Here is a 25911-nt window from a genome sequence, read left to right as displayed (position 1 = left end):
CCTCAAGGGTCAGACAGCCTGCCTCGTGTTTTGTAGGTTTAGATAATCCGACTGGCTGTTACGCTCAAGAAAACAACACTTGTGTGCTTCTGTTTTAACCTCCTTCCCTTTCACTTTCGTTCCAACTATCCAAATCCGCTTACCCTTGGTGTTGCCGAGGCATCTTAACTTTTCAGAAAAGCAAAGGGAAAACCCCCACCCATTCCAAGGAAGAAGACAGGAAGAGCCTTCTTTCCAGGGGGTCTGGTGCAGCAGGACGAAGGCTGGGAATTTGGAGACGTTTAGTTCAGGCTTTGCCAACCACACATCTCCTCTGGCCTCACTTTCCTCATCCTTAAAATGGCTCTGAGCCCTACCATCCGTGGCATCCCATTGCAGGGGAGTCAGACATACCTCAGCTTAAATTCCGGATCCTAGTTAAATCTATATAAAAGAGGGATGTCATCTAGTATGGTTACCGAGGTTAAATGAAAAGATTCGTGGCGCCGGTGGTGTCACAAAGTGGGTTTATTATTATTGGTTTCCTCTGTTAACTCATTACCCTCCGGAGGGACGCCCCTCAGTGGAGAAGTCTGAGAAATTACCCATGTCTTTCGTTCTCATTTTATTCATATTCAAGGGAGGTTTTAGAACTCTAGGCTGCAACTTGCTAAGAGATAGCTAGCTGACCGTGAGGTGCCGGCTGCCACTTCTGAGGCAGAAATCGGGGGCTGCTATTTCACAAACACCCCGTCAGGGCCCTTCTACCTCCCCAGCCGCGGCCCTCAGGCCTCGGCCAGCGACCAGAGAACCTCAGGCGGCGGGTTCCCAGCCTCCCGCCTCCCACCTTCCAGGGCCAGCGAGAGCTTCCGAGACACGCGCCGCTCAGTGGGGAGTGGCCTCGGCCCCGCCCCTGTGCGTGGCCACATTGTTGCGCCGAGGCGTTTCAAGGGGCGTGTCGCGGTTGCTAGGCGACCACACCACTCCCCTTCCCGCCCCTGCTGCTCCTCTGGCAGTTGTCGACCCCAGCCAGTCCCGAGCGGACGCGCTGGGAGCTGCACTGTGTGGAAGAGAGGTACCGAGGAAACGTCGCGGCCCGGGAGGCAGCCGCCCCAGCTCAGGTGGACGCTGCTCGCCTGACCGTCCAAACGCCGCCCCTCCCTCCGGGGGGTCCGGAGCTAACGGATGGGAGGCACAGCTCGCGGGTCCAGGCGGAAAGATGCGGGGCCGCCAGGAGACGGACTGCCGCCCCAGCCGCGGAGGTAACGGCGCCGGGGGATAACGCGCTGGGGCTCCCGAAGGAGCCGCTGCAGCTGGCAGGCGAGGTCGGGGGGCGTGGATGGACTGGGCTGGAGGTTGAGCGAGCCCCCAAGCAGTAAGGACGAGGGAAGGGGTCTGACTCCCTCTCCGGGACTGGCCCACCCTCTTCCTCTCCATCAGCTCCCCTGCCCCCAGCCCAGCGCGGGAGTGGGCTAGAAAGGAGTTAGGCAAAGAAGAATTCCCACCCTGGGGATTATTTCTGAAGTCCTACATCGGGGGTATATGGTAGGAACTCTGAGAAGCTGGGATGTTTTTGGTGGGGCTTTTTAGCAAACTGGGGGACACAGGGAGCAATACCTTTTCCAATAAGCCCTGTTGCTCAGAGCAGATAACCAAGGGCTTTGCCGTGAGGGGTGTAGGTGAGGGGCTCTGCCGAGTAGGACTTTTTGTGGATCGTGTTTTGAGAGATTCTCCACCTTTCATAGGATTTTACACCTTAATGGAGAGTAGGGACCACCTGCCCACTTCATTTGCATGGAGACTACCTTTGGGTAATTTCCTTTGGCTATTTATAGGAAATCTTGTAGGTCTTCAGTCTGTCTTCTTTGTAAATGTGGACGTCTGTCCCATTTTGTTTGTTTTATTCGTGCTGTTGGCAAAGAATCAGTCACATCCAGAATTTTTGGTTCTTGTCAATGAAGCAGTTCCCGTTAAAGGTATAATTTTATCAGAATGTAAGCATGTTTTTTAAAAAGAGAACATTCCAAAAATATTTGTAGTGGGTTTTCTGTTTGGTTTTTGTTTTTCGTTTTTTTTCTCTTTGTACTCCTATAACACATCGATTAAGAAAACTCTAGAATTTTACAAAACAGTTTTTATAAGCCACTAAAATATTCCAGCATAGTTTTAAAGATTAAAAAAAATTCTTCCCTTGCAGCTGGCTCATTATCATTGTATTCATAGTATATCATGTAAAAATGATACAATGAAATGCTGATGTGTGTTACTGGGAAATCCATGTTCTTGGTGGCAGATGAAATACATTATTCAGAGCCATCCTGTGGATTAAATAAATCCTCTCCGTCTTTTGTGTTCCCTTACAGCGGTGGAGGGAGGCACAGTGTTAAAGAGCAGAGAAATTATCATTTGGCATTTAGCTTCCACCATCCACCCGAAAATTAAGTGGGTAAAGATGTGAAATCCAGTACGTTTTGTAATGTAGAGAATCCCTATAGTATTTGCTGTAGAATTCACTGTAGTTTTCTACAAGTTAGATAGATGTTAAGTAGGAAAATAAATAAATAAATATAGAGAAAGCCCTAAGAAGGCCTTTTATTTCTTGCTTGTGAGACCCAGAAGTGCGTAGACTGGAACTATTCTTCCCTTTACAACATGTGGCCAACGGCTCAGAGAGGAAGGTAGAGTAGCCAGTGGTAGAGCTGAGATTAGAATCCAAGTCTCCGACTTGAAAGTACAGTTCTCTGTCTGTTTGTTTGTTCTGGTTAGCTTTTAGGCTTCAGATTTCAACTAGCCTTCGTTTTCAAGTAGTAAGTTAAATGAGATTCTTTTGATGGTCCCTATTGTTAACAACATTCAGAAAGTAAGACGTATTTTAACAATTTCAAACTATAAACCTAGAAATGCTGTCCTTTCTTTAAAAATAAAAAAAGGAGGAAACGTTGGGTTTCCTCCCTTCCTCTGCCAAATACCCCTGTGGTGTGTATTCAGTGCCAAAATGCAGTGTGGACATTTGTTTGTATTAATTATTCTTTGTAGCAGATATGAAGCAGTTAAAGGGTGTTTTGGAAATACAAATTTATATACTTCAGTTACTGACAGATTTTATCTGTAATCCTTTCAACTAGATTGGATGATTTTGTCTATGATAGTATCGTGATAACAGATGAAACCAAAGGCTCACCCTGTTCAAATGCACTCTGCAATCCTTCTGAACCACCTCTACCCAGAAGACTAAATGTAAGTAAATGAAGTAATTCTTTGAGCTCTAATGGGCCTGGAAAGGAGGAAGTGCTACTTTAAATGGTCAAGGTACAGTTACATGTCACTGGTAACCCAGGCTCTTTTTTATTCACTTTTGGTTTCTCTTGACTTTGAAATAACAATTTCTGTGGTCCAAGTTCAGCTTTTCAGAATGATTTTGATTTGGAGCCCACCTATTCCTTTCAATCACTGGGGTAAATAGGGAAAAAAACGACATGCTACTTTTATCTAGATAGTGTTTGTTTTGTTTTTTTTCTGCGGTACGCAGGCCTCTCACCGTTGTGGCCTCTCCCGTTGCGGAGCACAGGCTCCGGACTCAGCGGCCATGGCTGACGGGCCCAGCCACTCCGCGGCATGTGGGATCTTCCCAGACCGGGACACGAACCCGTGTCCCCTGCATCGGCAGGCGGACTCTCAACCACTGCGCCACCAGGGAAGCCCTAGATAGTGGTTATTTTTTTTTTCATAGAATGATATGTACACTATATTATGATGGCTCATTTTAACAAGAACAAGAAACAGAAAATACCTCTGAACTTACAGATCTGCAGATTTTTCCTGCACGGTAGAAATGCAGTCCTAGCTTATTAGTATGCTTAAGAGAACCATTTTATAGATCATAAATGAAACTTGAGCAATACATTTTGGTTTCGATGCATTTAATCATTTTGGAGCTTGCAGACATTTAGCTTTTGACACCGTTTTATGTTTAAGAGAATAAATTAATTCCCATTCCCTCGGCACTCATAGAGAGGTAGGGAGAGCAGGGTTTTGGACAAGTTCCATGACAGGGAGAATCTATCCTGTGACTTTAAAATTTGCTGCATATATCATCAACGAACAAACTGAATAATTGAGTAGACTAATTTATCAATAGTTCTCCTTCATATTTCTGTTTAAGACCTAAAATTATTTCTATGTAAAACACTGCTTGCATTTTTCATAGTCCTTCCCAACGGTTTGTCAGCTTTTGCCATTAAAAATCAACCCCTTCACTACTTTCAAGGCTAATAATATTACAAGATACGGGCTACATATATTTGGAAGGCTGGTCACCCTATTTTTAATCTCCTTTCCAAAGTGCAGTAAGTTTCCTTTCTCCACAAGCTTATTGTTTTTAATATGTAAAAACCTCTAAGAGCTCCAGAACCACCTATATACTCGTGTGTTGACTATCAGATTTCGTGGTTACTTGCTGACAATTAGCACATCTCTCTGGGAAACTTTTACAGTCCGTCATCATGTGACTTAAAGTCCATTTTAACTTTACTTCAGTTGGCCAGTGCTAATCACCATATAGTAGGGCAATTAAATTGTATGTTTCAGGATCAAAATGAATTTTTTTTACTGTGTGGTATTCAGAGTAACACAGCTTGCAAAACACAAGATTTTAGATTCTAAAACAATGCTGTCTTTGCAAATTTTGCTGAAAAAAGTGCTTTTGACCTCTTAGTAACACTTATAGTTCATTATGCCATGACTCCATTGCGAGACGCTATTGCTCATTTCACAAAGAGCTTTGGCTTCCTTGTTTATCCAAGATGCCCTTACATTCTTGTTGTAAACTATAAATCATCTGCTCATAGGCTTTTATTGGGTTAGCTTTGTGTTGCAGAGATTTAGGGTCGAGAACGAGGGAGGGGGTGGTGTTTTATATCTGGACGAGAAGGATATTCCTTTTCTGAATTTCTCAACAAGATCTTTAAGACTTGATTAACGCAGTTGAAGATTCTATTTGAAATGTCAAGAGTGCTCCAAATTGATCAGCTCGGTGCTTTGTGACCACCTAGAGGGGTGGGATAGGGAGGATGGGAGACACAAGAGGGAGGAGATATGGGGACATATGTATATGTATGGCTGATTCGCTTTGTTATAAAGCAGAAACTAACACACCATTGTAAAGCAATTATACTCCAATACAGGGGTGTTAAAAAAAAAAAAGAGCGCTCCAAATTAACAATGTACATGAAGCATTCTTAAATAAAACATGATTAATCTGGCATTATTTGTCTCTCTGGATATAATTACATAGTTAAAATATTTGAAGTCGATAGCAGACATTGGTCAGTTATTGTGATTATAACCCTAGACTAGAAATATATAGTGTTTTGTAACTACTTTAACATGTGTGAAAATTCTAGATTCTCCTAGAACGGAAGGAAGATTTTATTTATAGCACAGCAGACTTGATACATAATTGATTCAGAGCAGTATTTGAGTTATTACAGGAAAGGAAAGAAAGCTAAGGTGAGAACCCCTCCCTGTGTGGAAAAATTTCTTTCTGGAATTCTTCAGATTCATTGGAGGTTCAAACCTTGACAGTCCTCAGGGGACTAGACCTGAAGTGTCTTGTTCTGTTCTGGAAGCCACACTTGCAGAGAGATATAACGTGCAGCCCATACGTGTTGAGAACGTGAATAGGATATAGTAAGGCAGCCTGACCCAGGCTGTGTGAGGTGGAGGATGTGATGGGGATGATGAGCCTCGAGAAAAAATGGGGAAGGCAGGACAGCCCCTTTTAGGTATCTGAGGGGCTTTAACGTGGAAATTTGGACACTCCTGTGTAGTTCCGGAGGGCAAAATAAGACTTAATTTGCAGAGAGAGAGATTTAGGCTCACTTTAAGGAAAAACCATGAGTCAGGAAATCCAAATGACATCCTTAATCTTATTGTAATAGTTCTGTGGAAGTTAAATTTCTGTTCTTATTAACAGTCTGTACCTGAGACCCTCTCTTTACCACAAACAGAAATGAATACCTCCAGAGCCAGCACAGCCTTACATGTAGGTAGAGTAGGTGAAATGCCCAGGGGTGGACCCTGGACCACAAATACCTTTCCTACCAGCTTGTCATTGATGACCGCGGGTCCTAGAGAGTCATTCCCTTGGGTTAAGGCATTGCTCTTTTTAAAGGTCAAATATGTCTGGAGAGATAACCCATTAAATTGCATGGCAAGTTGAAAGGAGGTTTTATGTGGGGGAGAAAGTGGGTGAGGTGTTTCCATGCATCCTAAGGGAAGGCTGATTGTGCAGGCCTTCACGGAGCAGAAGGCATAGTTAATGCCAGATGTCTGGTGGAGGGAGTCTGGAACTGCAGAGGAAGGCACCACAGAGAGAAAAGAGAAGCTGAAAGGGGATAGGGAGGGTGTATTGGAGTTTAAACAATATATTGAGAATTTTGCCTAATTGTTACCAGTGTTTTTAACATGTTTTATAGTTTCTGAGGGTCTTTCACATATATTATTAATTATAATTTGATTCACACAACATCCTGCAAGGAGGTATTATTATCCACATTTTAAAGATAAAGAAATTGAGGCTAAGAAACTGGGCTAAAGGTTAAGCCTACCCTGGGACCTACAGTTTTTGAGCAGTGTAGCCAGGACCCCAACCTAGGCCTTCTGACTTCACATTTCTTCAGAATGTGTCCCCAGGATTTTAGCAGTAAATATTTAGATGCATTTAGGTTAGGTAGTAAAAATTTAAGGAAAACTGGTTTAGATGCATGCAAATATTTGGTTTTGTTATGTAAATCTACCTAAAACCAAATAATTATAATTCCCTAGTTCAGCCAAACCTATCTCCTAATAGATTGTAGTGCCTTGAGGTAACCTGTTTTTTGGCACTTTTATAATTGTGAACAATTAGTGCTCATGTGAATGTTAGATGGATGGATGAGGCCTTTTTTTTCCATCCCTAAAAACAGGAATGGTTATTTGACTTAATTGCTGATAAACAAAATGTTGCATTATATTTACATCTTAGCAAGGTATTTAGGTTCTGTCTGCCAGCCTGTGTTTTATTTTCTTGACTAGTGATAGTTCTCTATTTTGGTATCAGAGACCTCTCCTGGTCCGTATCTTGCCTCTTTATTGAGAAACTCAATGCCAAAGTATGGCTACCGTTGTACTGGCTGCTTTGCTTATATGTAAGATGGTGCAGTGCCTCATTTTTGTAACTGTAGTACTATATAAATGTTTAAATTGATTAAATGACCTAAAAGAAGCAGGCAGGAACTAATGTCGTGCTTTTATAACTAAATAAGGGGCTGTCTAAAGTATGCCAACACTTAATTTTTTTTTCATCCCTTTTTTGTTTTTTATATTTACATCTTTTATATTTTTATTTATATAGGTGATGGGTCAGGTGTTGTTTGCTTAGGTTATATTAAAATTCTCTTTTTTAAATGGTTGGCCACTTTGGATCATTACCTTATAATTTGCGTTATATTTTAAGAGATCATAAAGATAGCTCAGAGCTTCTCTGGAATTATCTACCCCTGATCGTAGAGGCTCTCAATCATACAGATCGGGGGTAAAGTTCTTCAGGGTCTGTTAAGAAAAACAGTTGTTCTTTGAAGTATCCCAGACTATTTTTTTTAAACAACAGATGTAGTACTTTTTTTCTTCTTTCCTTCTAGCACATTCTTATATTTTTCTTAGTATTTTTTTTAGCGTTTGGCTTTTTCATTGTCTTTCCCTCCATCGAGTTTCAAAGAATCTTATTTCATTTCAGAGGTATTTAATAAGTAGAGTTTTCTTCTGTGGGTTATTGTTCCTTGCAGGAAAAGGTGATGCCAAATCAAGTAAAAAGAGTTGTATGCCTTTGTCACGTAGGCGTTTGCTGAGGGAGACTAGTGTATGTGTCTATGAGCAAGGGAAGGAGAGAGAAAGGAGACTCTTTGTCTCTAGGAGAGTTTTACAAGCAGCACCCTGGGGCCTTATATTCTCACTGCTATTCATCAGATACATAAAGAATTGGCCTTGGTGATCTCAAGAGTTCTCTCTGGATTAGAAATTTTGTGATTCAATGAACTGAGATAGAAAGATGCGATCATTTATTTGGGGACCCAGGAGTAGACGATGAGGCCTTGGTTGATTCCAGGCCAAGGTCAACATTCAGCCCTACTGGAGAATAGTACAGGCACTAGGAGAAGCTGGTACCAGGTTATGTTAATGTTCTGGACCAAGATTCAGAAGACCTGGGGATCACATCCTGCCTCTGTCCCTGTATCATTTACAGAACACTTTAATATGTATTCATTTGCTCCTGGTACATGCCCTTAAGATTTGGGAAGATACTTGAAACAGTTTGTGAACAATATAGGACAGTATATATATAACAAGGGCCAGATTACGTGGTAGACTCGAAAAGCTGCAGCTAAGATGTGAGTGGAGCCATAGTTAGTATGGGCTTGGAGTAGTTCTAAGTGGAAGAGGGAGGACTAGCATTGGGCTTTGAAAGAGCGTAGGATTTGAGTGGATGGGGTGAAAAGATTCTCGGTAGGAAGACATACCAGTTAGAAGGAATCTAGCATGTTTCGGGTATGGTAAGATGACCGTCTTGTTTTGAACAAAGGGAGGCCTATGTAGTGGGGCTGGGGTGGCCACAGCAGTCAGGGAACCTAAGGATTAACATAACACGAGTTTCTAGAGACTCCTGCTTTTCTTATCTCACTTTTGGGCCTTTTAACTACACAACTGGCATGTTTTGTTGTTTTGTTCAGTCAGGGGGACGATTCTTTCGTTCTTCCACCGTTTTTAGTGACTTTAACATAGATTCACTTCTCTTTGCCGTAGATCACCACTGAGCATTTAACAAGAGATCCTACTCAGTGCTTCCTGAATGGAGGTGAGATGAAGGTAGAACAACTATTTCAAGAATCTGGCAACAGAAGATCTGATACTTTTCAGTCAGATGGCATCAACGACTCTGAAAAATGCTCTCCTACAGTTTCTCAGGGTAAAAGTTCAGATCGTGTGAATACAGTAAAATCCAGCAGTTCATCCAAAGCATCCAAAGTGTTGCCTCTGACTCCAGAACAAGCACTGAAGCAGTATAAACACCACCTCACTGCTTATGAGAAGCTGGAAATCATCAATTATCCAGAAATTTACTTTGTGGGTCCAAATGCCAAAAAAAGACATGGAGTTATCGGTGGTCCCAATAATGGGGGTTATGATGATGCAGATGGGGCCTACATTCACGTGCCTCGAGACCATCTAGCTTATCGATATGAGGTGCTGAAAATTATTGGCAAGGGCAGTTTTGGGCAGGTAGCCCGGGTCTATGATCACAAACTTCGACAGTACGTGGCCCTGAAGATGGTACGCAATGAAAAGCACCTCCATCGCCAAGCAGCCGAGGAGATCCGGATTTTGGAGCATCTTAAAAAGCAGGATAAAACCGGTAGCATGAACATTATTCATATGCTGGAAAGTTTCACGTTCCGGAACCATGTTTGCATGGCCTTTGAGTTACTGAGCGTAGACCTTTATGAGCTCATGAAAAAAAACAAGTTCCAGGGTTTTAGTATCCAGTTGGTTCGCAAGTTTGCTCAATCCATCTTGCAATCCTTGGATGCTCTCCACAGAAACAAGATCATTCACTGTGACCTGAAGCCAGAAAACATTCTCCTGAAACACTGTGGGCACAGTGCGACTAAGGTCATTGACTTTGGGTCCAGCTGTTTTGAGTACCGGAAGCTTTACACCTATATCCAGTCTCGGTTCTACAGAGCTCCAGAGATCATCTTAGGAAGCCGCTACAGCACGTCCATTGACATGTGGAGTTTTGGCTGCATCCTTGCAGAACTTTTAACAGGACATCCTCTCTTCCCTGGAGAGGATGAAGGAGACCAGCTGGCCTGTATGATGGAGCTTCTAGGGATGCCACCACCAAAACTCCTGGAGCAATCCAAACGTGCCAAGTACTTTATTAACTCCAGGGGCCTACCTCGCTACTGTTTTGTGACCAGTCGGGCAGATGGGAGGGTTGTGTTTGTGGGAGGTCGTTCACGGAGGGGTAAGAAGCGGGGTCCCCCAGGCAGCAAAGACTGGCGGACAGCACTGAAGGGGTGTGATGATTACTTCTTCATAGACTTTTTGAAAAGGTGTCTTACCTGGGACCCCTCTGCCCGCCTGACCCCAGCTCAAGCACTAAGACACCCTTGGATTAGCAAGTCTGTGCCCAGACCTCTCACCATTGAAAAGGTGTCAGGCAAAAGGGTAGTAAACCCTGCAAATGCTTTCCAGGGCCTGGGTTGCAAGCTGCCTCCAATTGTACGAATAGCCAATAAGCTTAAAGCTAACTTAATGTCAGAAACCAGTGGTGGTATACCTCTGTGCACTGTATTGCCAAAACTGATTAGCTAATGGACAGCTGGTGTGCTCAGAGATGATATGTAGGTATTTTTGATCATCTTGCAAACCTGAAAATGGAAGAAAAGAAACAACACCAAGCCCATTAATGGATATGTTTTTGGTAGACTAGATATCTTTTTTTAACAAGGCAAAGCATTTTTATATGACTGTAAAAGAACTCTTGAAGGGCTAATTACCTAACCAGCTTGTATTGGCCATCCTGGGATACATAGTAAAAGACTTTTTATAAGTCAGTGCATCTTTTGTTATTATTGTCAGGTGTTCACCAACCTGTGTATTATTCTGTGGGTTTAAATCCTTTTCTCTCAAGGTAGACGATATACCAGAAAGTATATCCTGAACGTTCACTTCTAGTCTCCCTCGGCATCTGTTCCAGAGGCTTAATTTGGGACATGGCCGTAGTTATAGATGAGACTGAAAACTAGATCTGCCGCGCACTCCAGACCCCACATGTGTATAGAATGCCTTAAAGAAGCTCACATGTAGAGGAAGAGAATTACATTAAAACCCCTTGTTTAAAAAACAGAGCAAAATTCTCAGAAAGAAGTTCAGACTTGAGGTGAAAATCAATAAGCAACTCTCCTGACATGATAATATTTACTGGGTGCTTATTAAATGTCAGGTTATTCGATCTTGACAGCAATCTTACAAGTGTTAGAAATCAGGGCTCAGAGAAGCCTGGTAATGGGCTCAAATACACCTTTGCTCCAACACCCTGGGGAGCTGGCTTTTGAGCCCAGATGGCTCAGTCTTCAAAGTCCAGGTTCAACCCACATGTAACACTCCCTCTGCTGGTGGCTGTGTGTGCGGGTCGGGTGGGGGGGTTCACACCGATTCTTCCTGCTGACACAACCTAATCTGGCCCACCTACTCTTCAGAAAGGTGAGGGGACTGAAGCCTCCAGAACAAACAGGCTGCCCCAGGGCCCTTCCGGGGCCGGACATGCTGCCCAATCCGTAAAAGAGCCCAGAATCACCACAGCAGAGGCAGTGATCAAAGCGCCTTGCGAATTTTAACCTTCATTTCCTCGACATCCTTTCACTGGCTAAAACTGAAGTCTTTAAAACTCAGTATTTGCCAGATCAACCCTCCACTTCGCTCTTTCCACATCATGTCCCTAAAACAATTCCCCCATCAGCCTTGTCCCATCCTACCACCAAAGAGCAGGAGACAGACCCACCGCCCGGCCCCCAGCCCACACCATGCCTTCCATACCAGCAGGAGAACATGTGGCTGCCCAGGAGAGTGCTGGTGAGTAAAGGGAGGTCAGCCTTTTTGACGCAGTACTTCAAAGCACGCAAGAAGCATCTCTGCAACAGTTCGTCCATTTGCTCTGCAAGGAGAAGACAAGAACCACATCCTTCCTGAGGGCCGCAGAAGGCCCGCGCAGCACAAGATAAGTCCCCGCACGGTGACATCCGTACCTCACCCCTCAGCTCTGAAGGAGCCCATTCCCAGGCACCAAAGCTCCCAGACTCTCTAGAACACTGAGCCTTTACAGAGGTCTGACCCCACAGAGGGGGTCAGGCCACAAAGTCCCACCCAGCCAGGCGCGGATGCTTCTCTGATAGAGAAGTCAGAGCCAGAAGAACACTAAGAGGGCCGTGTAGCTGGGATCAGTCCAAATAGCAGAGCCGACGGGTATCCAGGGAAACGCGACATATTCGGAAGACTCCCAGGTAAGATGGCAAAGGGCTGTGGCACCACCCTCACCAAAACTAAGGCCTTTCCCCGCCCCTCCCGGAGCCCTGGCGCCGCTCTGGTGGGAAGCAGAGCCGAGCGCTTCAGTCCCTACACTGAGAGGCGAGCGCCCTGCTCCTGCCAGAGCTGTACCTTGAAGGGTCTTGCTGTCCGTGGGCTCTGGGCTCAGGCCCCCGACACTGGGGTCTTCTGTAGCTTCCGACGGGGACTTCTCCCCACACCTCTGCTCAACCTCCCCCTCCTCCTCCTCTCCCGCCAGGGTCAGGCGCCTCATGTCTCCCTGCAAGGTGGTGTCTGCCTGGACAGACCCCTTCTCTTCACTGAGATCTGGGGGATCCAGGGCCAGTGGAGCAATGGATGGTGGAGAGGACTTGTCTCCAGATCGCCTGCAAAAGCCTCATGTCAGAAACACTGAGCAGCAGCCACAACACTCTCCAGCCCCGGTCAGGGGGTCAGCAGGGGTCCAGAGAGAGTAAGACCCACAGGCAGGGATGTCCAGGAGAGGCCAGAGAACCTGGGTGTGCCTCTCAACTCTGTTTCCAATTCTGGGCCCAGAGAAGTCCCATGCCTCAGTTTCCTCATCTTTGAAATGGGGAGAGTAATTCTTGCCTCCTCCTTAACCCAAACAGAAATTCAGGGACAGAGAAAAATTAAAGACAACATAGTTAAAGTGGAGCTCCCCTTCCAAAGTATTCCCTTCATAGAAATTAAAAATAAAACCATTTTGAATTAAATAACCAAATGAAGATTGCAAACGCATCTGTAGTACCAGGTTGGTGAAATACAAACCCAAGGTTGAGCGTATGGAACAAATTACAAACACCTGGACTGCTCAAGACTGCTCAAGACTGCTTCTGTGTTAAATCAGAATGCAATCTAAAATAGATAAATGACAAGGACCAACTGTATAGCACAGGGAACTATATTCAATACCTTGTAATAACCTTTAATGGAAAAGAATCCGAGAAAAAACATATATGTATATATCTATATCTAGAATCACTAGATATACTAATGGTCACTAGAATCACTTGGCTGTACACCTGAAACTAACACAACACTGTACATCAACTATACCTCAACTGAAAAAAAAGAATGCAATCTAACCTGCAGAGTAGAGATTACAATGGCTTTATGCCACTAAGCCTTATGAAGACAGGAAAAAAAGGGACGCCACATAGCAGAGCGGTAAAAACAAAAAGCATTATGTTGTTAACTAAGATTATGCAAGTCAAACAAAGTTTTACTAACAGCCGCAGCAAGGCTTATTAAGTATGGCTACTAGTGAGGCCAGAGCGTATGTTTAGGCTATTCTGATCAGGTAAATACCGTAAGTGTTTTCAAAGGGCGGGAGGAGGGGAGACTGAGGCAGCCACTGATAAAACAATTTAGACAACAGGACCTTAACTGCCCAGACTAACAGTCAGAAAACAAGGTGCTGGGAGTACGTGAGTAAGCAGCCCTCAGATGCCTGCTGAAACCCACACTGATGAGGCTGTACCTCCAGCAAACCAGGCCTTGGCCAATACTTGTAAAATAAGTAACTCCAAGACTGACTCAAAACGTAAGGGTAAATCTATACCAACAGGCCACACAACACTTGGCCAGAAGACCAGGTATACTGCTTTCGAGAAAAGCACTACTTACTATTTTGGTTAAATGACAAGAAAATAACCAGAAAATAAACTCACATACAGCTCCAGAGAGCAACCGTCACAGTGAGAAAGTGCAAGTTCTGTAATGAGGAGGAGATCCTAAATGTGGAACTTGAACAACAGGAAAGTCATCAGGTTGTCACCCTGGTGCCTGAGGACCTACTCTACTTTGATTTGGATTCAGATGTGAGAATTCCCGAGCACTCATCATGGGGTCAGAAAATGCCTAAATGTACACGGCAGAAAAGGCTAGATCGACCAGTGCCATAAAAATAAAGAATATCACTGTACTGAGAGGCAGAGAAGACAATCCCTAAGGCCTTCTTCCAGCCCTAGGATTCTATAATTCACCTAGAAAATAAAGTTCTCGGTAATTTCTTTTCTAAACAGGCCAAAAAAAAATCTTTTCTCCACATTTTGCAAGGAAATTAATGTCTAGGGTCAGCAACTTGACTAAGGACACAGCAGGGATCAAAACTCTCGCTTCTCAATCCAGGCCCTGTGCTCCCTCCGCCCACCCAGCTCCCTATAAAACAGAAAAAGCATGGAACCCACCACAAGTGGTCCTGGTAGGTGTGGAGCACAGAGAAGCCCCTTCCCTTCACACCTGAGGTCAGCATCTCGGCTGTGACATGGCAGCAACTCCGATGGCAACGGGGGCTCTGAGAAGGAGGAGGTCAGAGACGAGGGTCAGGGAAAGTCTTCCAGGAGGGCACATGTCAGGACCAGGTTTCTACACATGTGTTCAAAGCACCACGGTTGCAAATCTGAAGCATCCACTTGTATCACAGAGCTAAAACTCGGTGCAGTCTCAATCTTATTCAAATTACCTACACATATGACTTTCAAAAATTCCTTGACCAAATATTCCCTTCTGTGTAAGTAACTCCTCTACTGATGTTATCATTCTTATATTCTTATTATGAACCAAACCCAGGCAGGACTCAGAAGGATATTTAAAGTTCCCTTTCTTCAATTTCAAAAAATAAATTATCTCCCCTATCTTAAAAAAGGCATAGCCATCCTATATGGAAATTCAGAAGGGAGGCCATTCATATGCCTTAAATTAGGCTGAGGGATGCCAGAGGGAAGAGAGAAGAGAGATACAGTGGTACCAACGAAAGGTTCCTTCTGAGTGGGTTCTTTATAACAGGCCTTGCTCTGTATAACATCTATCTAAGAACTGGATGTGTCCAAAATATCAGAAACAACCACATTTACAATAACTACAAAAAACTTCCAAAGCCCAAATGGGAAATCTCTGTCAGCCCACTGTTACTCAGCAATGCTCACACATTGCCTGTAAGGATCGGTGTCCAGCTGGCTAACAGGAGGGGAATATACAAGCCTGGCAACGTTGCCTGGACCCAAGGGAGACGATTCAAGGGCAGATTTCCCAACACCTGAACTTCAAAAAAAACGTTTGCTAATCCGGTGGCTCCACTTCCTGTGCCCATGGGTCAGTTCCTGCCACAGAATCTTTGAATTTGGCTTCTTTCCCAGTTCCTAAAAGACGGGTCTTTGTCTTCCACCCTTGGAATCGTCAATGGCTCAAGAACTTCGGTCTCGAACCTGTCTTGTAGTTTTCGTAAACTCCCTTGTACCCTCACCCCCTTCCATAAACCACCTAGGATTCATTCCCACATACATTCTAAATGCCAAACTCAGAGGCCAAATACACATTTATGTAGTTTTCTCCGACGTTGGATAGAATACTGGGGGGAAAAAACAATAATTTCACCATTCTTTTCAACTTCAAGTTTTGCTACAGGTAAACAAGGAAGGAAACATTTCTAGGTGCTTGGTTCCCAAAGGTTCAAGGAAAATGGGAGAATATGAGCAACAAAAATAAGATCTTTAAACACTGACCCCTCCCATGCCTACCATGTTTCCCTCTCAAAGAAGCAATGAGTAAAATAATAAGATGTCGTTTTTCATTCAGGATGATACAAATGAAAATGACCCATCATATGCAGTGTCGGTGAGCATGTAAGGAAACAGGCTCCATATACCCTGTAGGTAGGAGGGAAAACTGACACAGCATTTTTATAGGGCAACAGAAAATATGCACGATCTTCAGCCAAACAGTTCTGCTCCCTAGTATCTACTTTAGAAAAATATTGGCACTAGTGTCCCTAGAGGCCTCAGGAAGATCTTGTTTGTGATAGAGACGAAGTAGAGGCAACACAATGTCTACTAGAAGAGGACTTTTCCCATCACCCCACAGTGGGTAAAAAGATTCAGCTTATCTGTGCTTGCTGACATGGAACATGTCCCCACTACCTGAAGTGAAAAAGTAATAGGGATAAAGTTTGTTCATTTGTATTTTTAAACATACACACCCCAAACCATACATTTTATATGCACGTGTATATATGCATTGAAGAAGGCTGACAAGGACGTGCATCAGAATGATAATGGTTACTTCTAGGAGAAAAGGATTATGGGGTGAGAGGGTTTTGATTTTTCAGAACTGTTCATACCATTACTTCCTAATTTATTTTAAAAAAGAGACACTGTGGTGATGGCTGAACAACCCTGTAAATATACTAAAAAAAATCACTGAATCGTACATTTGAAACAGGTGAATTTTATAGTATGAAAACTATATCTCAATAAGTCTATTAAAAATAATTAAAAGATGAGGATGATGATGTGGATGTTCGACAAAAATAATGTTGAAGTCATGCAAGGCAGGAAAGATCAAGAAAATGTCACAGAGAGGAGACTAAGAAGACATGACAACTAAATGCAATGTGGTACCCTGGACTGGATTCTTGAACACAAAAAAAGAGAAAAAAGACATCGTGGGAAAACTGGGGAAATATGCATAAAGTCTGTAATAGTGTCAAAAGGACTGTACCAATGTTAATTCCTTAGTGTTGATAACTGTACTGTGGTTATACAAGATGTTATCATTACAGGAAGCTGGGTAAGGAGTATTTCAGGACTCTGTACTATACTTGCAACTCTTCTGTAAATCTAAGAAAATAAGTTTTAAAGGAGAAAAAAAACAAATAAATTTTAAAAAGGAAGAAGCAGCAGCAGGAGCAAATACCCTTGGCCCAGATGTATGGACACCCCACAGGCTCACTGCCATTCCCCACTCTCTGATTGCTCAGGAAGAATATGTTTTTTCTTTTAATCCTTTATCCATATGCTGTGAAGTTGTCATTCCCACCCCTCCCAAGTTTTCCCTAAGTTTTTTCCCCACAGGCACAGCTGACTGGCACAGTTCCTGTTCCCCACCAAGGCAATGGCACAGAGGTCACCCTTCTGTACCCGAGGCAGACCAGCAGGGGGCACCACTAGCCCTGGCAGCATCAAATCTGCAGGAAACAAAAGCATCGCAACTAACTCCACAGTTTACTGCGTCATTTACTCACTTGCTCAACAAACATACATTTGTTAAGCATCAACTACATTATTCATAGTGAAAATAAAAAGTGGCAAACTGAGGATCAGACCTTTTCCTTCTGGGAGACTAGTGGTCAAACTGAAGCACCAAGCTGAGGGTCCACTTCCATGATCTATCTTATTCTGGTTTCCTAAATTCAGTTTATTAATCTAAAGTATAGCATATGGCAGTTCACAGAGCACTTTCATGTCACTTATCTTATTTAAGCCTTACAGCAGGGTCAGAGAGCTTATGGAAGCAGCCAAGTAAGAGATGCAACAGACATGAGGGAAGAATTCTACTTTTCAATCATATGAATGCACAAAATGGGTACATTTATTAAAGTAGTTGGCCTTTACTAAGTAGGTTTCAGCCACTATCCAGAATATAGGAAAATACTCTTACCTGCTCCCCCCACCAGTTTTTCAAGCACCAGGGGCCATGTTGTAAATGTTGCTAGAAGATCAGGATAAGACCACAGGGTGTACACTGTCCAAGAAGAGAGCCAGAAAACACTTACTGCCCAAAAGTCAACCCCCTGGGGAATGGCAAAGCCAAACACTGAGGCCACATTAATCAACATGTAGAAAAGAAACTCAAGTCAAAGCTAGAGAGAAGGTTGTAAGGGGATGCCCAAAGAAGCTGCATTCTTTTTTTTTTATTAGGTTACCCCAAGTTTGTGAAGCGGTTTATATGTTATATGCTATTTACTTGAGAATCCTTGCTTCCTTTAGCCTTAGAGACCTGCATTCTTTACATATTTATACTGAGCTCTTTGCAGTAGTTTCTCTCAATCTACGATCTTGAGAAGTTATCACTTTTACTGGTCGGAAGACACATGAAGTGAGCTACAGCTCTAAGAGTCTGTTTAGCTGCCAAAGTTGGATATTTATGTGTAAGGCTACAACTAGTGATGAAGTGAACATCTGCTTTTGCCTGTCCAGTATCCCTTTTCCCCTCCCTGGGAACTGAGTGCCCCTTTTCCTGTGGGAAACACATTCCATATAGTTTACATCAGGCTGACTCCCTTCTCAAAGAGGCTGCAGTCTTGAAGAAGGCGGAGACTTAAGAAACTGGGTGTCACTTGAGACTTGGAGACACCTATTGTTCCACCTGGACGGCAGCAGCCAAACATGGCCATAGTGGATAAAAGTAGGGACAGAGCCCCAACGAGGATTCCTTTTATGTCCTCAGAAGCAAGTAATCCGAAACCAGGGCACCAGCCTGTAAGAAATTCTGAAACTTTCCCATGTTTATTATTTTTATTCTCTCTGTTTCCACAGGGATTAGCAGTAAAACCCTTAGATCAAAAAGGGCTTGTATGTGTACAGCAGCAAAGCAGGGTGGGGGTGGGGGTGGCCTGGGGTAGGAGACTGCACTGCACTGCTGCAGCCAAGCTGGGAGGAAGAAAAGCCCCCAAATGACAAAGTAGGTGTCAGCAGCCATGGAAAAGAGAAAAGGACACTGCCTCTCTGAGATCTGTGACAAAGAAAGCAAGCAAAGTATCCTGAGAGCCAGACAAGAGCCTAAGAAAGAATCCCTGTGAGACATCGCAACCAAAGTCCACCACTAAGACAGCTGGGTATGGAGTTTAACTAACCCAGCTTCTTTCCCATCACAGTATCTCTTCAGTATCTTAAGAAAATTCCACTAGTGAAAGTTTTAAGAAGCATTTTTTACATGCCCTGAAACTCCACCCTTTTCACGACCTCGGCTCCAATCCCTACTTAACCCACTAGAAACCAGTGTTTCTTCACCTCAGAATTTCCCTTGGCAACCACCCTGTTTTTGTGTTAACCCTTTTTTCCCCTCACTTCTATAGCAGTTTCTGATCTTGAAAGACCCAATTCTAGGGACACTAAATCCAAAAAGATTCTTAGGGAGATTTTGCATTTATTTGTTTTAAGGAAGACAGATTAATGGAAGAAACAGATGTTAGGCAAGGACCATAGTAATGGCCATCTCCATCCCATTGCCATACCTGTCGGATATAGATTTTTCTCCAGTTCAAATAGGATGGGGTTACCACCACTCACGTACACAGTCACTGCATCCCCTCTGTGAGCATACAACTTCACAATGTTGAGTTCTTCCTTTCCAGGTACTAACTCAGAGACCTGATCCGTTCCAAGAGTGGGGAAAACAGCTGTCACATCGGCCCGAAGCTTTCTCCTGCAGAGAGCACACATACCTGGTATGTATGCTGCCTGGATGGATTTTAATAAATATTGAGGACTCAAGACTTACTATAAAATCACGAGGCCCAAGAAAAAGACTGGTTGATGATGCCTTATTCTCACTCTTCCAAAACATCCCATTCTCTTTCTCATCCAATGTCTCATCTATTTTCACATGTTCCTGGGGCATGTCTTTCCATTTTACAAAGAGAGGAAAAAACTGAGATCCGGTAAGCGACCCAAGTTAGCCTGCCACTGGAAACTAAGCCCTGCCTTCCTGACTCCACACATAGCTCCTGGACCCACTCCTTTCTCATCTATGCTTGCCAAATCTGTCAACTTATGATTAAACAGCTCTGCTAGGGCACCAAGAATGACAACTATAGAACACTGCCTCCAAAATTCCCAAGGTGACACCTTCATTTGCAAAACTGAACAGATACAGTTCTTACCACATGTGCCTTATCCCCTCTCTCCTCACCCTCCACCTGTCTCTCCTGCCAGTGGTAATCACTAGACACTTCTTCTCGTATACTTGTAGTTCTCTGTGCCCCATCTAATCTCTCCCAAGGGACTCAAAGCTCTTGGTAGGGCAGGGACCCCGTTTTCCTTCATTTTGGCATCCTCCACGACACCTTAAACAGACTGCAGTCAATACGCGCTGATTGAATTATACGCTTTCTCGTAAACTCACTAAAATATCCAAAAGACAGCCTGGGAGATAAATCAGGCCTCCTCTCCATCTTCACTCTCAAAACACGTCTAACTTACCCTTGCCCGCCACCCGGGGTCCCTTCTCCGGCTGTACCCCTCGGCCTCCACCCCAAGTCGGCTGACCCAGCCCAGAAAAGGCTGGGAGCCAGCCGAGCTTGAGAGATGTCTGGGTGCCCTGGTGGGCAGAGCAGGCTCTTCTCTCCCTCACCTGTCCGACCCCTTGATGGCCGTGTTGGACTTGACCCGAAAGGCCTTGGCAAACATGTCTGCTGGAGTGGCCTGGGGAAGAGAAGGCGACCACAGCAGCCAGGGACTGTCAGGAAAGCGCGAGCACGGCAGCTTCCCAACCCGCAGTCCTGGGTGCAGCCATGCTTGGGCCCGGCTGGGAAAAGGGCCCGGCTGGAAACCGGGGCCGCGCAGCTTCGCGGCCACCCCTAATGGCAAGGCTGGGAACTGAAGCATGGGGGGCGGGGCCGGAGAAGGCGGGGCGGATCCCTGCGCGGAGGGGTGCACCCTTTCGCCTCACCCCTTCTGCCGGGCTCTGCGCCTAGGCGAGTGGCTTGAGCGGGCGCGTCTGTAGTATCTCTGGGGCCAACAGCGATTCCGTTCATTTTTACTCCATCAGCGTTCTAGTGTGTTGAGTAGCAGCTCTGCCAGCTCTCATTCCATGCAGTTTAGTTCAGCTGCACAAAATTAATTGAACTCGTGTTTTCTTAAACTTGCAGGCCTCTTGAATGGTTTTCTTCAGGGCTTTTGTTTCTTAAGATCTTTACATTTTATTGCACACTTGGGGCCTCAGCTAGAATTCTTTCCGAGATTTTCTCCTTCCTGTTTTTTAATTTACATGAGGTGATAATAACAATAACAGGGAATCCACTTTAGTCCGAGGTTTGACCTCCTGTTAAGAGGAGAAAACTATACAAATGATCTTCAAATCTGTTATTTAAAACTTTTTTTTTTTTTTTTTTTTTTTTTGCGATATGCGGGCCTCTCACTGCTGTGGCCTCTCCCGTTGCGGAGCACAGGCTCCGGACGCGCAGGCTCAGCGGCCATGACTCAGGCTCAGCGGCCATAGCTCAGCAGCCCAGCCATTTCGCGGCATGTGGGATCTTCCCGGACCGGGGCGCGAACCTGTGTCTTCTGCATCGGCAGGCAGACGCTCAACCACTGCGCCACCAGGGAAGCCCTGAAACATTTTTGGTTACAAAACCCCACATTTTGGGACCTTTTTAGGTACCTTTTGCATTCAGGCATTATTTGGGGGGATTTTGTTTCCAAAGCAATTTTAAAAACTCAGAGTGCTTATAAAAAAATAATTTTGAGGCATAGTAAAATCAAATTATGGTTTGGCTTCTCCCTAGCAGTTTGATCTTGGGCCAATGGCTTATCCTTTCTGAAACTCTTACATTCTCTGTAAGATGTGGAGGTAATACCTACTTCACTGGGCTTCTGTGAGAAACCACTGAGATAACGCATGTGATATATTGCAGGGTGCTTTGAAATTTTCCCATAAATGGTAGATATTAGTCCAAAACAAACAAACAAAAAACAGTCTCAGGCAGGGGTGAGGGATTGGGTTTCCCTGAAAGGGACTGCTGTGTACCCTGGAAACAAGGATTTAATCACCTGGGGTCCTGGCCCCTACTAAACTTAATTTTGCTAATGAAAATTTCAGAGCAGAGTGTCCATCCACCAAGAAAAAAAAAATCCTGATTGCTTTAATGTGGTGATACAGTCACACAGAGGAGAAGTCCATCTGGGCTATAACAAAGATGAGGCCTTGCACAGTCTCTGTCCACCACCATCTCTGCCCTTAATCTGGGGTCAGCCACAGCTCCATCTCCTCCTGCACTTCTGACCCACCATGCCTTTATTCTGAACCACCCCAGCCATAAAGCCAACGTCAGAGGAGCCCAGAGGAGGAGAGTGCCACAGATCCTTCTCCGCTTGGGCCCCCACCCAGCCACACTCGGGGGAGTGTGATGCCAGACTCTGTGCTGTTGACCAGGCCTATTGCAGTACAGCCATGGAAGCAGTCTCTGACCAAGGAGCCGAGGAAGGTTACTCAAGGGCATACTAGAAATTTCAAGCTGTGAAAACTATTGTACACACCATATGTCCTGGCTAAGAAGGCACAGATTAGCAGCCTAAAAATTAATTCATGGTTGACAAGTAGGAGCCAAGACCCAAGGGGATTCTGTACACAGCATCCTGCCTCCCTATTGGCAGAGCAAGATCTCCCTTTCCCCAGGAGGGTGCCATCCCAACTTCTCTGCCTGCATCAGGGACCTGTGTGCTCCCTGCCGGTGGCCCTGTTGCTAGGCAAGCTGGCTGAACCCTGAGTCCAGCAAGCCTAGATTCTTTAACTTTCCCTTTGTGGCTCCAGTACAGCCCCACAGGGCTACCAACCTGCTGCCCACTCTTGGGTAAGCTGCAAACACAGGCTCTCTTTGATTTATGATTTGTACAAAAGGAAAGGTAGAAGTTAGAGTCCAGAGGGTAGAGCCAAGAACTGTCATTCACAAGACTTCAGCCATAATCAAGGAACTGGCAACACATGCCTAGATGCATTTCGTATTAGCTATAATCAGTGACTCCTGTGTGCCTCCCATTTTTCTCCCCTTTGAGGGGTGTCTGCAATGGTTATAGGTGGTTATAATATGCCTGTCCCAACATTGTATGTCAAATTTGTTTGGGGCAGAAAGCTTGTGTCTTTTGTTCACAGATCTTTAGGTCAAGAACTGTACTCAAGCAGCTATACTCAAGGAAATACACCTGAGGCTCATTATCCACAGCTGGACCTGATTTAGATGATGCGATCCTTCATTTTGAACAGATAAAGGAGTGAAATTTGAGGGGACCTGGGGAAGAAGTTAATATGTTTTGCAATTAAGAGGCACATGCGTCATTGAAGGTCAGAGGGTAGATGCTGGTAGCCAGACTCCAAGAGGGCTCTCAGTGGTCTTCATGTGCTTATGTGGTCCCCTCCCACATGAGACCAGGGCTGACTTCTGTGACCATTAGCATATGGCCAAAGTGATATTGTGTGACTCCTTATGGCTAAGTCATTGCCATTTCTACCTTGGTCTCCTAGATTTCTTGCTCTGGGGGAAACCCCCCACCATCTTGAAAGGACACTCAGGAAGCCCTGTCAAAAGGTCCGTGTGGAGAGGAACCCATCTCCTTGCACCAACTTGCCAGCCATGTGATTGAGCCACCTTGGAAGCACAGCCTCCAGCCCTGGGCAAGTCGTCCCATCCCACATGCTTTCAAGCCTTCCAGCTGAGGCCCCAGCCATCAGGGATCAGAGACTAGCCAGTCCACTATGCCCTGTCTCAAGTCCTGATCCACAGAAGTCATGAGATGGTAAATAATTGCTGTTTTAAGTTATTAAGCTTGGGGATGGTTTGTTATGATGCACTGGATAACTAATACAGGAACCCAAGCATTTCTCACTCCCAGTGCATCCTGAGATAGCCAGTTGGTCCATGTCACTGTGATTGAAGCCACAACTGTGTACAGTCCAGCTGTTCTCCCAGGAAATCATCCTCCACTGGCTCTTTTGCTTACGATGTGGAAATTGAAAACCTAAAAGCCTAAGATGTTGAACTCACAATATAAAAGGGGGACACAGGAGGCAAAGATACGCACATCGGATGCTTGCACTTGCAAAATAAAACCACAAGGCAAATTTGAAGAAGGCAGAGTTCCACTATGCCCAGCTCAGCACTGATATGTTGCCTGGTATTCAGGGATAGGTGGGTGCCAGCCAAGACCAGAGCACCCAGTCTGAGAACAGCTGCATCCACTTCCCAGCCAGCCTGCCACACACGCCCTGGGAGCCCTGAGCTGCCCCCTGCTTCAGCACGGTGAGGACTTTCTTTGTGAGTTTGATGCCCACCTGTCCTTTCTCTTTTCTTGGGACTGCTCAAACTAAATATTCAGCTGGGCTTTTGAAAATCCCCTTTCCTCTTCATTGCCTCCCCCAAACTCACGCACCCAAAAGCTAATGAACCTGCGCGATCCCAGGTGAGGCCTGTAGGAACCCTCAGACACTGGCAATTGGGCAAAAACAAGAGTTGTATAGCTGCTCAGAAGTAAAATCTTTTACATCTCAGAAAGTTACAGTTATTTCCTTGCCTGGGATAGATCTGGAAGGGACTGATCTAAGGTTCCTGTTGCAGAAACCTGTCGTTGGAAACTCTCAGAACCTAATAGACTCTGGGAAAACACCATAGATGACCTGCATTCCCAGGGACCTTTGAGCTCGGAGCTGGATGTCTGTGGTGAGGAGGAAGGAAAAGCCAAGGGCATGGGGTGACTGAGGAGGAATGGAAGCCCTGCAGCCAGCTGTGGGCTTCTGATTGTGGCTGTAAGAGGGAAGACCAGACAGGGCACAGGCAAAGTCTAGATGCAAAGCCCTGGGGCTGAGTCAAGATGCTTCCTTAACTTCAAAGTCAGGATTTCACATAGTACCAGACCCTTAGAGAAATGTTCCTTTGTAACTGATGCCTAATGTACTTCTGGATCCTGTGATCAAACCTAGAGCTAGAACTGCCCAGATCACACAGCAGAGGCTGTAGTTGAAAGAGGCTCAGGGGACAAGTGCTGCAGGTATATTGCTGAATGTCACAGTTCCTCTGGTTCTGTGCTGTCCACAGCAAAGCCAAGCCCAGACAGGCTGGGTTTTGTCTATCATTTCATTTCTAGAGGACTTGAAGGCAAGAGAATTTCTAGAATCTGGGATTGGGCAACACTTCTGGAGTATGGGAAGGCTGGATGTTTAGGGGTGGATATCCAGAGAGGGGAAACTCTGGGGAAGAAGGGCAGGAACATGGGCTTCACGTCTGCAAGCGCTGATGTCTGCTTCCTTTGCTTTGGAAAGAAGCAGATGAACATCTTTGCTCGGGTCAGTGATGTCAGCCCAGCCTAGGGTTCAGGTCCAGCCTTCAGAGAGCCTGTAAATTAAGGGTGGGGACAGGATTTGACCCAAAAGTATCCGTTACAACCAGTCAGAATGCCCCATTGCCCTGCTTATCTACCAACTCCACTGTCCCTCAGGCTACACAGGATTAATGACAGGGAAGAACACCGTGTGACAATGGAGGCAGAGACTGGAGGAATGCAGCCACCAGCCAAGGAATGTCAAGGGTTGCCAGCAGCCACCAGAAGCTAGGAGAGAGACATGGAACATAGCCTCCCTCAGAGCCTCCAGAAGGAACCAACCCTGCTGACACTTTGAGTTTAGACTTCTGGCCTCCTGAACTGTGAGAGAATAAATTTCTGTTGTTTTCAGCCACCCAATTTGTGGTAATTTGTTAACCGCAAACAAATACAAGAGAAACTAATACAAGCCCTGTGAAACTAACACAAGAGGAGTAAAAACATATGCTCACAAAAAGATCCGTACACAGGGGCTTCCCTGGTGGCGCAGTGGTTGAGAGTCTGCCTGCCGATGCAGGGGACACGGGTTCGTGCCCCGGTCCGGGAAGATCCCACATGCCGTGGAGCGGCTGGGCCCGTGAGCCATGGCCGCTGAGCCTGCATGTCCGGAGCCTGTGCTCTGCAACTGTAGAGGCCACAACAGTGAGAGGCCCGCGTACTGAAAAAAAAAAAAAAAAAAGATCCTTACACAGTGTTCATAGGAACTTTATTCATAAAGAGCTCCAAACTAGAAAGATGTTCACTGACAGGTGACTGGATGAACATGCTGTGCTAAATCCACTCAGTGCGCTCCTACTCCTTGATAAAAAAGAATCAACAACTGAGATAGGCACCCATACAGGTGAATCTCAAAAGCAACTTGTTGAGAGAAAGAAGCCAGACACTAAAGAGAACATACTGTATAATTCCATTTATATGAAGC

General features: G+C 45.0%; 2 protein-coding genes across 2 annotated transcripts; one reads left to right on the top strand and one right to left on the bottom strand.

Moving 5' to 3' along the window:
* Positions 1-1055: 1055 nt before the first annotated feature.
* Positions 1056-10428, top strand: LOC309797767 (dual specificity tyrosine-phosphorylation-regulated kinase 3-like). Its single transcript, XM_082646191.1, has 3 exons — positions 1056-1241; positions 3105-3216; positions 8818-10428. The coding sequence occupies exons 1-3, from the start codon at positions 1165-1167 to the stop codon at positions 10390-10392; spliced, it is 1764 nt and encodes a 587-aa protein (XP_082502317.1). The 5' UTR covers positions 1056-1164; the 3' UTR covers positions 10393-10428.
* Positions 10429-11493: 1065 nt separating this feature from the next.
* LOC309797764 (eukaryotic translation initiation factor 2D-like) lies at positions 11494-20333 on the bottom strand. Its single transcript, XM_082646189.1, has 7 exons — positions 20254-20333; positions 19136-19326; positions 17560-17643; positions 17040-17086; positions 14313-14419; positions 12235-12488; positions 11494-11734 (listed from the first exon to the last, which is right to left on the bottom strand). The coding sequence occupies exons 1-7, from the start codon at positions 20307-20309 to the stop codon at positions 11511-11513; spliced, it is 963 nt and encodes a 320-aa protein (XP_082502315.1). The 5' UTR covers positions 20310-20333; the 3' UTR covers positions 11494-11510.
* Between the last annotated feature and the right edge of the window lie 5578 nt (positions 20334-25911).

Source organism: Mesoplodon mirus, assembly GCF_964341445.2.
Source record: "Mesoplodon mirus genome assembly, contig: HAP1_SCAFFOLD_956, whole genome shotgun sequence".
In the NCBI taxonomy this organism is placed as follows: Eukaryota; Metazoa; Chordata; class Mammalia; order Artiodactyla; family Ziphiidae; genus Mesoplodon; species Mesoplodon mirus.
The sequence above is the reverse complement of the archived record's forward strand: the minus strand, read 5'-3'. Positions and strand labels throughout refer to the sequence as shown.